The following is a 14381-nucleotide window of genomic DNA, read 5'->3' on the forward strand; positions in this document are numbered from 1 at the left end:
GCTCTGCTGAAACATTATGCACTCCCCACAGTCTTTCTGCAGAGAGGAGGTGTAAGACACATTCACACTGAAATGTATTTTGGCTTGGGAAGACAGATGTTTGCGATAGGAAACACTGGCAGCCTTCTCTGCATGTCTGCTCCTTAGCTCTGAGCTGAGGTCCCGAAGCCGGGGGGCAGTGGTGCAGCTGGGAGCTGCTGTCCATGTATTGTGTCCCTTCTGGCATGCACATTCCCTGTGCTACAAAGCTCCCCATTGCTGGAAAAGTGCCTGTTTATCTTTGTTCTTCTGTGTTCTGATCTTTTCTGTTTCTTTTTGTTCTTCAGCTATGAATCCCCAAATATTGCCTTACGCTGTGGAATTATGCTGAGAGAGTGCATCCGGCATGAACCCTTGGCCAAAATCATACTTTTTTCGGAACAGTTTAGAGACTTTTTTAAATATGTGGAATTGTCAACATTTGATATAGCTTCTGATGCCTTTGCTACATTCAAGGTAAATTACTCTATACCTGTGTCATAGTGTTGTATCGAAATGGCACTCCATTAGTAGTCATCACTGAGTATTGTGTCACCTTTAAACTTTTTTTGTTTTTCAGTAAAGGATATAATTAATCCTTAGTCTGTCTGTAACAGGATTCATAACAGTGGTGAAGTCTGCAAAGAATCTTTAATTAAATACAGATTCACGCTTCACTAATGTTCCTTGTTTTGATAACCCAAGGTCTATTATTCAACCATTTAAGACTCAAATTAATCATGTATTACATACAGTTCTTGTAAAATGCATGACCTTTTCCTCTCCCTAGCTTCCTCTGGAGACAAACCCACTACCCATCATGACCACAGGCAGTAAATAGAAGGAATCATTTAAAACTCACTTTTGAAATCCTTGGGAATTTTGTTGTCCCTTCTGACTGCGGCAGTCAGGTTTAGATCAACACTGTGCCATGCTGCTCATTTTTTGCAGTGTTTGCATGTGCTTACTTTTGAGACCCATGTCTCTGTGTAAGGACCATTCTGCTAAGAGGAAAGTAGGTGAAAGCACTGCGTAGTTCCTATGTAGAATCAATCTCTGTTGTATTAAAGGTGAAGTTGGGCAAAGCTTGCTGAACTTCCTGGAGTTTGTATGTGACCATCATCTTTCCTGCAGTGTGCCAGTATGGTGTGTAGTCTTTGAGCCAAACTGTGTGCTGATGAGCTTAATGTATAGAGGAATTAGTTTATTTCTAAAAAAATAATTTAAGCAAGCTGGAGAAAATTCTTTTTAGGTAAAGCCTCTTCTAAATATAGACATAACTCCTTTTTTCTTCTGTCACTGAGTTCCTTGCTGTCATAGAAACGAGTTGTTCGCTCTTTCCTCTCAAAGCTAATTAGAAACATGATTAGGTAGACCTTAGGAATAACTGTAAGGAATGCTAGAGTTCATCTCAGCATTTCAATGCACACTGAAACCTGGCCTCGGGTTTTACTGACCTACTGAATGGGGTAAAGATTTGCATAATGGAGATAAAGTTGCATTCTTCAGTAATGAGCAGGATTAGTGATTCAAACCACCAGTTAATCAATAGCAGCCTTTTCATTTCTTTAGGCTGTGTTATCCTGGTGTTCATTAGGTATGTGTTATGAGAGTGGAGGTAGCACAGAAATATACACAAGTAAAAATACAGTGTCAGATTGTATAAAAATGCAACATAACTGAGATACTTAAATCTTCTGGCATTTTACCCTGTGCTCAGAAGAGTGTTTGTCTCTGATCAGCAAAAGGGCTCCTGGACCCTGTTCCCAGCTTGTCAGAAAAGATTTGCATCTTCTCCACAGGACTTGTTTTGAGCAGGACAGCAGAATGTGTGGTTGCTAATGATGGGCAGTCTTCAGCCCCACCAGGAGGCAGGATGGGGACATGGGTCGGTTAAGCTGTGGCAAGAACTGCAGGCTGCCACAACTCTCCCCAGAAAAGAGGGATTCATGTCGTTCACAGATCTGCAGCTGTGGAACTTAACTTCTGTCCTCTGTGATCTGAGTGTATTTTTAGCAGGGTTTGAAAATAGGATTCTACATCCTCACGTGCACTAGAAAGAGAGAAGTATGGGGGCAGTTCATCCTCAGACACAGGGCAGAAAGTGCCTTTTAAAATGCTTGGGGGAAAAATCTATAAACAGCATTTTACAAAAAAATTCTTGATATGATGCATGGTCAGTTCTGGAAATAAACCAGCTGTTCATCTCAGCTCCTATTTCTCTCTTACTTTGAAAAGCTGGAACAGCGAGAAGTGACATGGAAGCAACTGAATAATGAAATATGGAGCTACCTCTTTTTTAATACTGTAAAAATAAATTCTATGGTTGCTTGCTGGCTGGATTACTGAACTCATGTTTGCAGTTGTGTTTCCCCCATGTTGGGTTTGTAGTGTTGCCAGCGGAGTGTCTGGTTCAGAGCTGAAAGTCTTGGATAGTCTGTGCACCAGAGGAGGGCTAATCAAATGTGCATTAAAGTCTGAGGATATTTATAGTAAGGAAAGTATTAGAATTTCTAATGATTGGAGGTGTACTTCTTGATTAAATTCAGCCAGGTCCACTGCAGAGAGGAAACAGGGCTGCTAAAAACGCAGATACAGTCAGCTGTGAAGGGTGGCAGCAGCAGTTGGAAAGAGTGCTGATTGACTACTGCTGCTCCACACCCTGTCATGATTTTCTGTGAAAAACTCAATTGGGATTATATTCCGGTTGTGCCTCCTATGGAAAAATGTTGCACTTGCCTCCTAAGTACCCTGCAATAAAAACTTGTGCATCATGTTTGTTGCAGTCAGCCTCTTGAACCAGTGTCATTGCAGTCCTACTAAATAAAGGAATGTATTAAACACGTCCTGGATTTTATAGCACTCTGCTTTTCCCTTATAACTGATGGTAAAAATAAAGAATTAGTATGTAAAGGGTTTATTTGTGATGCTGTAGAGGATGTGTCTGTGCATCTGCTTCAGCTACTCATCAGCTAGAAAGAAACCAAGGGTAAAGAAACCAAGGAAAAGATAATAGAAAAGACAGCAGAAACAGATTCGCTGAAAAAATATCAACTTGAAGGGACCTCATCAGGCATTTATAGTGATCACTTATAGTGATTTAAAGGAGGCATTAAGATAAAAACTAAACTTAAACGCCTCAAACTGGCCACTTAATTTCATACCTATTCATCCAGCAAAAAGAACTGATTTCTACTGAAGCTGAAGATTTGCATCTCTGTCACTGAGCACCAGCATTCCCAATCTGTGGAAGAGGTTGCTCTTAATTTAAATTTTAATTAGTTGGCCTTTTAGCATGGGAAGCATCTCATCCAGATGGCTAAAAGATCTGTGACTGCTTGTGTCAGTAAAAGCAGAAGGGATTCATCCCAACTGACTTGGGACCCCTTTCTGGGGAAGGAGTGGCTGTAGAGGGAGCCTGGGTAGCAGATTTAGACTGGTCCCTAAATTTTAGGCTTTAAATAAATAACTGTATATATACAGTGGTTGAATTTGTCTTCCATGTTGTATTCCTTATATAACCCTGTATTGTAAAGGGTTGTCAAGCCCTGGAACAGGCTGCCCAGGGAAGTGCTTGAATCATCATTCCTGGAGGTATTTAAAAGGTCCAGATGTGGTGCTTAGGGATGTGGTTTAGCAGTGGACTTGGTAGTGTTAGGTTAATGGCTAGACTCAATGATCTTAAAGTTCTTGTCTGGCTTAAATGATTCTATGGTTCTCCGGTTCTGTTCTTGGAGATGAGCAGCAGCAGTTGATTTCATTTTAGCACATTATTTTTCCAGTACAGAGATCACTTTTGACTTTGGGACTATAGCTGGTCCCTCTGCAGAGGGTTCATTTATTTTATTCCCTTCCCCTACTCCAGGTTGTGGTAAGTACTGTAAACTATGACCAATGACCATCAGTAAAGGTGAAAGGGAAACGTAGTATAAAGAAATAGTGTTAGAGTAGTTTTATGTTGATTCTATTAACCAAGTTCTCCTTAAAATCCCGCTAAACACACAATGCAGTACTGGTTTTAAATGCTTTGTCTATAGAAATCATGTCAGAAATACTTTCTAAAAGATGACCTGGTGAAAAATGCTAAAATACATTTGAGAATCAAGGGACAATCAAATGAGCATGTTCTGCAGGTAACCTTCTGCCATTCTTTCCCAGGACCTGTTAACGCGACACAAATCATTGGTAGCAGAATTTCTGGAACAAAATTATGATGTGGTAAGTATAAATGTTGGAAGAGTGTGTCTGTGTGTATATATATGTCTGTGTGTGTATATATATATATATATATATAATCTGTACTTAGCTAGAAAAAGTGCACTTTGATTAGCAGAGGGTTTTGTGTACCACATGAAATAGTTGCATGGGACTGCAGGGTTAAGTATTTCTTTTACTAAAGCAGAATCCTCATGTGGTATTTGAAGTACCTACACACACCTGGGAACACCTGCCAAGGTTTCAGAAGAACTCTTAGTTCAAATGCAGGTTGTGAGGTGTCCCTTCCCATGGCAGGGGGGTTGGAACTAGATGATCCTTGTCATCCCTTCCAACCCTGACTAATTCTATGATTCTATGATTTTATTCCTCTCTGCATGCATTGTTATCTTCTCAGATGTGAATGGAATTGTAAAATTTGTATGTAAATAGATCATGGGGGAAAAACTGCATGTTTTGAAACAGTTTTTGTGATATTTCAGCACTGGTAAGGCCGTACCAGTGTTATTTATAATACTTTAGGACAGAGGAGAAGAGTTACTGGAAGAAGTTTTAGCATTATTGGAAATTCTGTTTTACCTAAATAGGGGACTGAGGTGTGAGCATTCCCCTTACCATCCTAAGACAATTAGTCCATTGGTTTGCTGCCATTTTTCATGCTGATTTTTTGGCTTGGTTTTGAACTAAATGTGGGTCAGAAAAATTCCACTGGAATAACCTAAGATTGGATTGATACAGATCATGGAGTAGGACTACGGGTTATGTTCTCATGTTACCTGAGATATTCTTTATTTCATTGCCAAAGTGAAAAGGCTAAAGGCTATTTATTTCATTCTCAAGCTGCCAAAAAGGTTAAATAAAGATCAAGATTATTGCTGAGTCACGCATGCAGCTTAGCTGGAGCAAAATTAGTGTCTGCTAATCTTTCTTCTTAATACTGAAGTGCTGCACTGGAACAGTCTCCATTCTACATTTACATAACATTTAACATTTTTTAAGTATAAATTGTGGAAGTGAGCATTTTTTTTTAAGATGATTCCTGTGCAGCAGTGTTGGGGCTTTTTGGTTGTTTGGTAGATGGTTTGAACATACTGTAGCCTTATCTCTCAGTCTTCTTGACCACAAGATTCCCTTGGCCCAATCCAGTAAAAGCCAGCATGCTCTCAGGTCCTAGTGACAAGCATTGTGCAAACAGTTTTAACAATTTGGGTGCTGAATGCAGATAAGGTGGCATCTCACAAAAGGAGCTTTTGGCATGTGCCAGTATGGGATGCACTGTCACCAATTTGGGGTATTGGATTTAATCACAGAGCAAGTCATGGCCACGATATGAGGAAGTGGACATTATGTGCTGTACCCACACATCCTGGCAGCAGATTCACTCTCCTGTAAGAGAAGGCTGTACAGACAGTGGCTTACTTCTGTCCTATTTGGCTCACACCAGCTCCTGTTACATCCAGTCCATATGTGGTATCCCCCTCTGCAGTATTTGGAAGAGAAGTGTTCCTGGGCATTAATTCACTGCATTAAAACCTGCCAAGAAAAAAAGACCATGAGAGCCTGGGCCTGGCACTGCAGTCAAGTGTTAGAGGGTGGCACTGCTGTGGGCTATGCTGCTCCTTTGGAGGGTGAAGGATGGATATGAATCAGGTGCATTTATGTTTCTTGTTACTCTAGATCTTTGAAGATTATGAAAAACTCCTCCATTCTGAAAACTACGTAACAAAGAGACAATCTTTGAAGGTAAAGCCTCCCAGCACTCTCCTTCTAAATTTGAACTCCACATTATGTAGAATATCAAGATGCATGCATGGCAGCAGAGCAGCCAGGTGCTTTCCAACAAAAATAAATGAGGACTTGGGATGCTCTTACAATGTGCAAGAGCATTTCCTGGATCTCTGGTGAAGCACTGGGCTCTTCCTATGCAACAAGCACTATCATTTCTCCTCTGCCCTCAAATTTATACTTTGGTTTCTGAATGTAGCTTAAAATGAACTTAAAAGTAGCATGATAGTCTCTCTCTGGTGCTGCTTGCTGCTATAGCCCCAAGTCTGACATGACCTGCAGATGGCTCCAGATAGGTGTGTTAAGGTAATACCTGAATGACTTGAAGGTGTCTTTGTGGGACAGCTGTACTATACTTGCTTCTGTTCTAGCTGGCTCACACCAGCTCCTACTAAACCCAGCTCATATGTGGGATCCCTCTCTGTAGTGTTTAGAAGATGGGCACTACTGGGCATTAAGTAACTCACTGCATGGTAACAAGTCTAGTTACCTTTTTTTTTTAAAGGGTACCTCTTAGGCAAGCATTAAAATACATTCCTGCTTTCTTTGCATTTAAAAACAATGTGGTAAGCTGAAAATTTTTTTTTTTTTTGGTATTTCTCTCTATAGTTGCTGGGTGAATTGATTTTGGATCGACACAATTTTGCCATCATGACAAAATACATCAGCAAACCAGAAAATCTGAAGTTAATGATGAACTTGCTGCGAGATAAGAGCCCCAACATTCAGTTCGAAGCATTCCATGTGTTCAAGGTGAGCTAGTATGAGCTGTAGAGGTGGCAGAGGGTTTTTTATCCTCGTAGTAGTGTCTTTCAAGGTGGTCAAGAGAAAGCCCAGAACATTAGAATGGCATTGGAATTGGCTGCCCAGGGAGGTGGTTGAGTCACCAACCCTGGATGTGTTTAAGGGTTGTTTGGATGTGGTGCTTGGGGATATGGCTTAGGGGTGAACCTTGTAGAGTAGGGTTATTGGTTGGACTCGGTGATCCTGAGGGGCTTTTCCAACCTGAATGTTTCTGTGGTTAAGACAAAAGTTAAGGTTTACAGCCACTTCCAGCATTGGAGAATGTCTTAACTGAAAACCTTTCTGTCATTCAGCCTCTTATTTCTGTTTGCCTTGCTTCAGGTGAGATCTAAAGCAGCATCACTTTTGTTTGGGCTGAAGGTATTCAGTCAAGTAGCAATGAGGTGATTGCTACAGGTAACAAAGTACACAGCTTCTAGGAGGTACCCAGGATGCCTTCTCCCAGCTTTTAGGTCATTTTTTCATGTGGTTCTGGGTAAAGGTTTGTGTTTTGTTTTTTTTTTTTTTTAAAGTCTTAAAACTCTACAGTGAGTAAAAGTAGATGGTCCTGGCACTGTGCATCAGTGTGAATGCAATTTGCTTTTAAAGGTATTTAAAACATATGGTAAATTTGAGCTTCAAATTACTTTAATCCTTCCATCCTTTGGCAACAATCATTAATGCAGTCTTAATTACTGGACCCAAACAGTGTCTCTTGTTTTTATTATGATTAATGTTAGTAAGTGAAAAGTTTACTATTTTCCTCAATCCATTTTAATGGGTTGAAATCAGAGCAGAGCAGATTTAGACTGGATGTTAGGAACAAGTTATTTAGCGTGAGGGTGTTGGAACACTGGAACAGGTTGTCCAGGGAGGTAGTTGAGGCCCCATCCCTGGAGACATTCAAGGTCAGGCTGGACAAGGCTCTGAGCAGCCTGATCTAGTGGAGGATGTCCCTGCTAACTGCATGGGGGTTGGACTAGATGACCTTTGGAGGTCCTTTCCAACCCAAACCATTCTGTGACTCCTATCAAAAATGTTCTCTGCTCTGGGACAGAGGGTGAATTGGGTTGCTGTTATGCAAAACTACCTTTAATTTGGAATGAACACTTTAATTTCAAACTATGTAAATAGAGTTGTTAATGATTTTCAGAAGAGAACTATTGAGCCCGTAAGGATATCCTTCCCCAAGATGGTTAAGAAAGATACCAGATCACATCAAAATGCTATTTGAAAAAGGTTACATCACCCTGCACAAATTCAGGGTGGCTTGTTGAGTTTTGTACTTCTGCCATTTCAGATTTGGAAAGAAGATTTTAGATTTTCATTGTGGAGTCCCAGAGGGTGTGAAGCTTCTCCAAAAAGCTTTTAGTTAAAAAAAAAAAAAAAAAAAAGCTTCAAGAAGGATTTTAAAAAGTCCTTCCTGAAATAAGCAGCTTGGTAGCTGTTCCCTTCTTGACTTCCTCCATAGCCAGCTGAAGCAATATGAGTAACTTCTATTCCTCCTCCTTATCAGGAGGTATGTGGCTCCAAGATAAGAGAGCAGTCAGGCTGCAAACACTTGCAGCCTTTGAGATGCCTATGGGTGGAAGGGATCAGAAGACTGGGCTTTCTTAGCCATTCTGTGAATAAATGCCAGATTTTTCTGTATGAAACACAAGCTGCTGTTACTAAATGAATGACAGACTTAGGCCAGACCTGGGGAACAGCTGATTTCACTTCATTTAAGAGATATTTGAAAGGATTTGGAATAACTCAAGAGGATTCTGGTGTTATATAGCAATGTAACACTTTGCTATGGCTCCTGTTCTGCTTTCCCATGCCTCTCTTCCTTTCCTTTTCCAATATTTTGTGTCCCATTTCCAGTGAGAGTGAAGATACTGTGGGCTAAGCCTTGCTTGACCACTTGAAATTGCTGCCATGTGGGTGTAATGCTGAGGCCTTGAGGATTCCAGCAAAGCAAACACTGCATGGTGGTAATGCAGACTCTGTCCTTAGGTACTAACCTCCATGGGATGTTGGTTTTGTTCCAGTGGTACCCAGTCAGCAGCATTTAAGCAGTCCCATAGCATTCTTCATGCTGTCACTCAAACATAGTGCTTATTGTCAGGAAATTGCAGACTCAGAGCAGAAACTGATCAGCTGGAAACAGCTTGGTTTTTTAATAACGACCAGCAGCACACTGTAGTAATTAGAGGTGCAGCAGAGCTCCTCTTTTGGGCCCTCAGTGAGGATCTGGGTTAGCTGAACGTAGAAACCTTCACAGAATCACAGAAACATTCAGGTTGGGAAAGCCCCTCAGGATCACCAAGTCCAACTCATAACCCTACTCTACAAGGTTCACCCCTAAACCATATCCCCAAGCACCACATCCAAACAACCCTTAAACACATCCAGGGTTGGTGACTCGACCACCTCCCACACTCCAATGCCTGACCACTCTTTCTGCAAAAAAATTTTTCCTAATGTTCAGCTTCTCCCCAGTGGGGAGGGCAGCTATAGGGTGTGTTACATAAAATTGCATTGTGAATTATCTTTGTGTAGAGTGAGTCACAGAAGATCATTTTCCTCTGCTTTCACTCCAAGTCCTTACATATTTAAGAGAATGAGGGAAAACACTACTGGGTTTTTGTGCCCTGTTCTGCTGTGTTCCCACCTCCTGTTTCTGGGTTTGTGTCCTTCAGCCTGGTCCTTTTGTCCAGCTATCATAATTTCATGCGAATGTAACTGGGAGGGGGATCTTCTCCTCAGCTTTTAATCTCATAAATTTTAAATTGTGCCTGCATTTTGAAATTGTGCTTGCAAAATACCCCCACAGTCTTGGTTGAAATTACAGTAGACTAACTAGAGAGACTTGAAATCAAAGGTTTGCTGAAAAGTGGATATTTGTTGCTCTGCCTGAGCTGCCAAAAGATTTGGGTTTAAATTACCTGATTTAGATGTTTCATTAGTTAGACACAGTTGAAATGAAAAAAGTGCTTGTTTTGTAAGCATCCAGATTCCAACACTCCCATGCTCCAGGTGACCCCCCCCCCAAAAAAAAGACATATGACTCCTACCTCCCTGAGGCAATTTCTCATTACTAAAGATTCAAAACTGTAAAGTAGAGATGCAAATGATGAACACCTCTGCTGTGAAAATCCTTTGCAGGGACATTTTGTGGCTTAAAATGCCAGTAGCTCTACAAGCTCTAAGAAGATTTCACTCATCCAGGACACTTTGGGTGGGATATTGAAGACATCTAGTTCCAACTCCCCTGCCATGGGCAGGGTCACCTCACACTAGATCAGGTTGCTCAGAGCCACATCCAGCCTGGCCTTAAAAACCTCCAGGGATGGGGCTTCTGCCACCTCCCTGGGCAACCTGTTCCAGTGTCTCACCACCCTCATGGTGAAGAACTTCTTCCTAACATCCAGTCTGAATCTCCCTACTTTCAGCTTTGTTCCATTCCCCCTAGTCCTGTCACTACCTGACATCCTAAAAAGTGCCTCCCCAGCTTTCTTGTAGGCCCCCTTCAGATACTGGAAGGCCACAGGAAGGTCACCTCAGAGCCTTCTTTTCTCCAGACTGAACAGCCCCAACTCTTTCAGTCTGTCCTCATAGGAGAGGTGCTCCAGCCCTCTGATCATCCTGGTGACCCTTCTCTGGACATGTTCCAGCATGTCCATATCCCTCTTGTAATAGGGGCTCCAGAACTGGATGCAATACTCAAGGTGACAGTTAGCTGTGCAACTTGCTTTGAGTTTGCCTGTAGGGGAGACTCTCAGATGTACTTTGATGTGGTGACCTTACACATTTGCAAATAAAGGCTAGTAACAAGCTCTCTTGGCTTTCATGTAAACAGATTATTTTGAGGAAAACATCCTGTAGTGGTGAATTTGGGTTATGCAACTTTCTTGTTCTGAAGCAGACATTTTGCAAGATAAATTTTACTGTTTAAATCTAAAAATAGCATGGGTACACTGTGTTTTGTGACCTTAGTTTCATTTTTCCATTCTCTTTCATGCACATTACAGAGCTACCTCCAGCACCTTGCTCTGAAAATGGTCTCACGTAATTTGACCATACTGACACTTTCCTTTTGGTACAAAGCTGAAACCACATCTGTGGGGCGCTCTGCTTCTTAGCTGGAGAGTTTAATGGGTGTTATATGAAGCACTGCACTATAAGCAAGATGAACCATAAGGCACTTCCATGTACAGTTTCCTGACACAGTAAGATTGTGTGTGACCAAATCCAGGGTATCCAACCTCTGTAACTGCTTTTCCTCTGCTGTAGTCCCAGACAGTGGTGATACCTGGTTATTAATTGCAAGGAAACAAGGTCAGATTCTCTAATCAAATGATGTTGATATTTGTGTCAAGAGACAAATAGAGAAGAGAGCCACAGTTCTACTTTGGACAACTTCTGAAGCTTCAGAGTTGATTTTCATTCCAAGCATTTCACAAATATTCACAAAATGAAACTACTGAAAAGGCTATTTTTGGAATTGGAATTTTAATATGAATCCTCTCTTGATTTTGAGTCTCTCTCATCTATCTGAATTAAGTGCTCTAGAACATGGAGCCTTTCATAATGAAACCACAGGTGAAACAAAATACTTCACTGAAGCACTTGTCATGAAGTTAGCTTCAGTTCAGCTTAATTTTAGTAGAAATGTTCCACATAGTGGTAAAATTATTTCTGTTCTCAGGGATTTATCTCCTCCTTTATGAAACTAGCAGAGTTCTAAATGAAGGGAGCTCTTTTAAAAGTAAAATCTTACAGTGATCCTAATCCTGGGCTTTGTGAAGCTGATTAGTTGATACTGGCAGAATTGATTTTGTTTGCTTTGCTTAATGCAAAGCATTGGATGACATTTCAAGAATTTTCTGTTCCTTTACCATTCTTTCCTTACAAGCTCCAGTTGACACTGAGCAAGACTGGCAGTCAAGATGATCTCTGTTTGAATGTTCAGCTCAACAGTTTCGCAAGGCAAATATTATAATCTATAAATAATGGAGCAGGAAGTTAAACAGGATGCAATGTCTTCTATTAAACTGAGTTTTTTAGTGATTTGCTATGGCAATACCAGTGGTAGGGCCAAAACGAAATGCTGTTGTTTTTACTAGGTTTACCACTAAAACCTTCCAGTTCTGTTTGCAGACCAGGTGGCTATTACAAGAATGATTCAATTCTCTCCATTTTGAGAGGAAGCCTTTGCCTATCTTTATAAGGTGGCCTTCAGCACTTCAGGGTCAGGCCTTCTCTAATGGCTCCCATGTGCACCATAATCAGATTATTTCTGAAAATGCAGGTCCTGCAAGTGTACTTGATGGTTTTCATCTCTTGTTCACAAAGAGGAAACCACACTCCAAAGTTTCCAATGAAGATCTGTCATGATTACTTTCCTCATTGCTGCCAGTAGCCTTACTTACTGCTTTTCTTAAAGTTTGTCCAGGTGACTGGGGACTTAGCACAGTCCAAATCCTGGAAGTATCCAGCCTCCATCAGTGTGGTGACCTGCCATAGGTCAACACATGGGAAGCTGCAATGTGGGGCTGCTGGCATAGAGACCATGAATTGCTGCAGTCTCAGACAGGGCTAAACATTCATACTCTTGAGATTTCAAGATTTCTGTTCCCTAGATAAGGCAGAGACTGGAAAGCTGTAAAATACATTCAGTAGTGATTTACATCCCCAAACCCTTTATTTCCTGGTCTGAGGGAAACCAGTGCATCCATGGCAGCATATGACAGTTATTGCAAAGGAGGGGATGTTGCTTTCAGATGGTGCAGGTAGTGAGAGAACAATCAGCTATCAACAGTCCATGTAGTGTAGTGAGAGCTGTGAACTGTCTGACCCACTGATTGATGTGTCCCTGGTCAGAGGTTGCACTTTGAGTGCTTGGAGAATCATTCAAGCAAGATACTATTTTAGAGTGGCTGCTCTGAAGGGATCCTTGAGAGTTGGGGCTGTTGGTGCTACTCTCAAGAAGTTCTAGGTGGCAAGTAGACAAAAAAAGAATTTAGTAAAGCAGAGAAAGGTGATGTGGAGGCCTGTGCAAAGATGCTGTGAATAACTGCAGATACTATTATGTCACAGGGACCACAGCCTGGCCACTAGATCAAGGAAAACTTTGTAAGAGACTTCAGGTCTGGGAGCATTCACCCAGCATGGCAGAGGCCACAGCTGTTTACCCAGAGCAAAGAGAAAAGTATCTTGAAGCAGGAACTCCTAGGAGTAACCTGAGGAAGAGGGATCTGGAGGAGACAAAAGCATAGGCAGGGATTATAGGGCTCTTACTGCATCACGACACCAGGGTTTAACATGAGCTGCTTTGCCTCACCTTTAGGGAGTAATAATCATTAAAAACAAGTCTTTCCTCCTTGTCTGGGCAGAAGAACTTAATGTGGCATTGTTCATGTGTGCTGAGCCCTATGCCTTCCCTCTGTTCCCCATGTGTTGCAATTCCCACACCACCTGTATAACATCCCCTAACTGGGGAGTATGAAGCTTAACAAAGGGTCTGACCTGCAGGCAGATCCTGTCCCAGGCTTTACCAGGTGTTATTTCTGGGGCAAGAGGCTGTAATGCAGCCCTCCAGGTCGATGCACATGTTCCCCATCATATGACATGCAGCTCCCTGCACAGTTGGCCTCAATTTCCGTGTGGGCACAATCTCAGTGGAGATAAATGAACCTGCAGAAGAGCCCCAGGTCTGGAGCCAGCAGCTCTGGGGGCCAGGCAAGTGGTGGTGCCACCTGCAACATGCCATTCTGTACTATCAGCAAATGTTTGTTTTCAGTGTGATTTGAACAAGCTTAGAGGAAAACTGCACATTTTCCAGTCCTGTCCATCCTTAATTTCTTCTCATCGGGTAGAGAATAACTCGAGCTATTTATGTTGCTGCACAAGCACTTGGGCAGTGTTTTGTTGACCAGCCATGGTAACCTCGGAGCGGGCCAGATGGGAGAGCTCCTCCCAGGGTGGCCAGGGGTGTGCTGCTCCTGTGTTCCCACTGCAGCCCCCCGCCCGTCTGCCCCCTGTGACTGACATCTGCAGAGCCTGCATCCCTGCGCCGTCCTGCGGTCCCTGGGAGGAGCTTGTCACCTCTGGCCTTTACAACCAGCCTTAAGTTTCCTGTTGTCAGACGGTGCTCAAGGCAGAGAAAATGTTAAAGAAACAGTGTTGTGGCCTGGGGGGTCATGTACAGAGCTGGAAAACTCTGCAGCTTTTAGGCACTGCAGGAGGAAATACCAGAGTGTGGTTAAATTTATTTCTTAAAACGCCTGTTTGAGAAGACCGCAGTGCTTGGCTGCCTGTGCCAGGTGAGTATCTGTCTCTCCTGTTCCTCCCTGCCCTGTCACCCTCCTCTGCTCCGTGAGGGCAGCAAAGGTGCTGGGTTTGCCATGGCACTCCTGTTCCTGCTGCTGGAAATTTCCACGCTCTCATGAATGGATTAGGCAGAGGGAAGTGGAGCCTCTGACATATTTTTCCAAACCAAAACAAAGCTGGCAAGTCTAATTTTAGGCCTGGTTTAGTATGGAAATGATATCAATACTGACACAAAGCTTTTCCGTTCTCCTGATAATTAATTT

General features: G+C 42.2%; 1 protein-coding gene across 2 annotated transcripts in view; it reads left to right on the forward strand.

The window, feature by feature from the left end:
• Positions 1 to 14381, forward strand: part of CAB39L (calcium binding protein 39 like) — a 68372-nt gene that overhangs the window by 51761 nt on the left and 2230 nt on the right. For both annotated transcript variants that reach the window (XM_054380987.1, XM_054380979.1), the window contains exons 5-8: positions 327 to 495; positions 4177 to 4236; positions 5911 to 5976; positions 6628 to 6771. In XM_054380987.1, the coding sequence (XP_054236962.1) occupies positions 327 to 495; positions 4177 to 4236; positions 5911 to 5976; positions 6628 to 6771 (439 nt within the window). The remainder of the gene's footprint in view (positions 1 to 326; positions 496 to 4176; positions 4237 to 5910; positions 5977 to 6627; positions 6772 to 14381) is intronic.

The sequence above is a fragment of the Indicator indicator genome, chromosome 1 (assembly GCF_027791375.1).
Source record: "Indicator indicator isolate 239-I01 chromosome 1, UM_Iind_1.1, whole genome shotgun sequence".
NCBI lineage: Eukaryota > Metazoa > Chordata > Aves > Piciformes > Indicatoridae > Indicator > Indicator indicator.